We start from the raw sequence: 3,720 nt of genomic DNA on the forward strand, positions 1-3,720 counted from the left end.
TGTGGCTTAGATGGCGGTAATGTCCATGTGACTATGTGGCTTAGATGGTGGTAATGTCCATTTCCTAATTTGTATTGTATTTGATGGTTTTGGGGAGAGTGTCCACATTTTAGGGTAATACACACTGGAGTATTTAGATTAAGTGACGAGACATCATGCCACAGCTTGCTCTCAAATGGGTCAAAAAAAGACTAATGACATAACTTACACACATACATATAATTCAGTATAGAATATGTAACAATATATCCATATTACATATTTATGTAGCATCTGTAGTTAGATATTAAACATGTAAGTATATATTTATTATATACTAATATATATTTCTATTGTTTTATGTATGTATATTTAGAAAAGAATGAGATGGAACAAATGTGGGAAAATATTTATGTTTATTTATATAGAGATAGAGAAAATGATAAAATGCTGGCGAGGCTCACGCCTGTAATCCCAGCACTTTGGGAGGTAAAGGCAGGTGGATCACTTGAGGTCAAGAGTTCAAGACCAGCTTGGCCAACATGGTGAAACCCCATCTCTACTAAATATACAAAAAGTAGTCAGGTGTGGTGGTTTGGTGCACGCCTGTAATTCCAGGAGACAGAGGCAGGAGAATCGAGTGAATGTGCGAGGTGGAGGTTTCAACGAGCCCAGATCGTGACACTTCACTCCAGCCTGGGCGACAGTGAGACTCCATCTCAAAAAAAAAAAAAAAAAATAGAACACAGCAGTCTCAGAAAAGATGATACAGTTCTTTGTGTTAGTCTTGGAACTTCTCTGCAAGTTTGACATTATTTCAAAATAAGTGATTTTAAAAGAATACCTGTGTATTTAAATAGTTGAATAAGTAACAAACACTTGCATTTTTAGTGGAATATGTAGGATTTCATATGGAAGATATTTCCATATTTCAATACTCTTTCTAGGAATTCTGGAACTTGTAAGGAAGGGGGTGGGTTATACAGTCCTTTTCAGCCCCTATAAAAATGTTATATAACCGGAAAATGTCAAAAAGAAAGAGTTGTCTATTCTCTCTCCAAATTCCCAAATTCTCCTTTTACATTAGCCACTGAATCGATTAACTTTACTAACGCAATGGCCCACACAGTAAATCCATAGTCAAACTTCATAAAACTAGAATCCGCTTTCCCCTGGATCAAAGGTGAGCTCTTCTGTGCAATAATTAATTTCAAATAATTTTTAAAAGCTTTTGCTCTATAAATAAACAGTATTCCATTATTACCCAAAACAGTATAGTCTTCTTTACAATCCCTGACTTAGGTTTTATCACAATTTGCTATTTTTTTTCTGTATAGAAAATTTTCTCTAAATTGTTATATCTCTAGACACACACACACACACACACACACACACACACACACACGAGTTTTACTCAGCAATTTTAACATACAAAAGACTTTGTGATCATTTTTTCACTTCTTTATCTGACAAAGATCCGACATTTTCCCCTTCTTTTTTTTGAGAAAATTGAGGGTGAGGCTGTTTAAATGACTTAAAATTTACCTAGTAGCAGGTTACTGAACAACCAAGACTAGACTTTAGAGTCTTTTCACTCTACAACACAGAAAGATCTAGGCTAGGTTATTCTTCCTTTAAAATACATGTATACCAGGCACACTTATTAAGATTGCACTTTGCCTCTGTCTTTAGGAGAAGAATTTAGGCCTATCGACGAAAATGCTAATTTGCAAGGCATCTCTTTGCATTGCAAAGATATACTAATAGAACACTGAATGCTTTGCAATTGTATTTTGGCTTGCCGGTTGAAACAGGGTTTTAAAAGGTTGATATTCACAAAACAAAGGCTTCTTTTACCACCATAGTAAAAATGTTCACATTCAGCTATAACCAGAAAGTGTACAATAATTTACAGAGAAATCTCTGAAAGTTTTGCTAGTGTAAGACAATTTTGATTAAAGTACAACAATGCTATTACTAGTTATCATAGATGTTAACATGTGATAGTACACATTTCATCTAGTTGTTATAATGCATGCACCCCCAACACTGTGGTAGTTTTATTTCTTCTCCCAATGTTTTCATATGCTAACATGCACTTATTTAAATCTTATTTTATTTATTAAACACCTGTGTAGAACTTACTATGTGCCTGGTCCTATTCAAAGCAGTTGAAGAATAATGAATGCATTTTATCCTCACAAAACTCCCTGAGGACATTACGATCCTCCAGTTCACAGATGGAGCATAAGGAAGATTCAGCAACATGTCCACGGATATACCATGGTAAACTGTAGAACTAGAATTCCAGCCCAAGCAGTTCACCTCCCAAATATGTGTTCATAACCAATGTGTCATGTTGTGCTAAGCCTCAGATTTACAGGTGTTGGATAATTATTTGTTGATTAAATGAACAGATTACTCTCTTGTCTCTTAGGCTGATTTGAAAGCATTAAGCAAATTACCCAATTGTTCTGTACCTTAATTTTTCACTTTGTAAAACAGAATGGATAAGATTTGCCATCTATTTCTCTTCCAAACAACAGTTAAGAATGGAGAGCATTTACTTTACCTGCCTGCTGTATGTTTCTATGTCTTTAAGACTGGGTCTGCAGTGCGTCTAGAGTAGGCTCACAGCTGATACCTTAAACAGGAAACAAAACCACACTTCAGTACAATTAGGTTGCTTTCCATCTGAATGAGCATGAAGAAGAGAGGCAAAAGTTCGAGAACTTCAACTTCCGTACACATGAACTTTATTCCCATTTAACTCTGAACTGTACTCTTTTGTTCAGTTAAATCACAATTTGTTCTTCCTTTCTCCACCATCGTGGTGTGTGCAATACTCCGTTTCTCGCCATGTCTTCCCACAAGACTTTCAGGATTAAGCGATTCCTGGCCAAGAAACAAAAGCAAAATCGTCCCATTCCCCAGTGGATTCGGATGAAAACTGGTAATAAAATCAGGTACAACTCCAAAAGGAGACATTGGAGAAGAACCAAGCTTGGTCTGTAAGAAATTACACATGCGATGGCACACATATTTATGCTGTCTGTAGGTCACAGTCATGTTACCAAATCAAGCTGAAAAATGTCACCGCCATCTGGAGAAGTTTGAACAGTTTCCTTTCTGTATCTGTTATGAAGGCATTAGTTAGTACAACGCACAGTGCTTCCATTATTCATGTTAAAAAAAAAAAAAAAGGTTTTTGTTGCCTGGGTTCAGTAATAAATATGTGAGACCTTTCAAATAAAAATTTGTTTGTATAAAATAAGTTAAATGAGGTGTCATCTAGGGCTTAGATTATATGACCTAATTAAAATATCAAGTTATAGATCTTCTAAATGAAAATGCTTTCTTCTTACAGCATACATGTCTAATATTTGAAAATGATCATGACCTGCTTAGGGATAACACAGGAAGTTTCTGTGCCAAGGGTCCTTACTCTATCTCTGTCTATCCACTGTCTTTATTTTGTCCCTACACATTCCATTAGTTTCCTTATTGGCTGTAGACATGGCATGAAAAGAAATTCAAAACAAGACTCACTAATGTTTTGTTTTTTAGAGATAGGATCTGGATCTTGCTCTCTTGCCCAGGCAGGAGTGCAGTGGTACAGTCATGGCTCACTATAGCCTCCAACTCCTGAAGACCCACTACTGGTAGCAGCAAGGGCAGATAGGTGGTCCAGGCACTCTTGTGTGCTTTTCAGTAAGTCACCTATCCTTTCTCAGTCTCAAT

General features: G+C 36.2%; 1 protein-coding gene across 1 annotated transcript; it reads left to right on the top strand.

Moving 5' to 3' along the window:
- Positions 1-2,808: 2,808 nt before the first annotated feature.
- On the top strand, positions 2,809-3,235 carry LOC108306718 (60S ribosomal protein L39). The gene has a single exon (XM_017531797.2). The coding sequence runs from the start codon at positions 2,839-2,841 to the stop codon at positions 2,992-2,994; it is 156 nt and encodes a 51-aa protein (XP_017387286.1). The 5' UTR covers positions 2,809-2,838; the 3' UTR covers positions 2,995-3,235.
- The last annotated feature ends 485 nt before the right edge of the window (positions 3,236-3,720 follow it).

This window comes from Cebus imitator, unplaced genomic scaffold (assembly GCF_001604975.1).
Source record: "Cebus imitator isolate Cc_AM_T3 unplaced genomic scaffold, Cebus_imitator-1.0 Scaffold73, whole genome shotgun sequence".
In the NCBI taxonomy this organism is placed as follows: Eukaryota; Metazoa; Chordata; class Mammalia; order Primates; family Cebidae; genus Cebus; species Cebus imitator.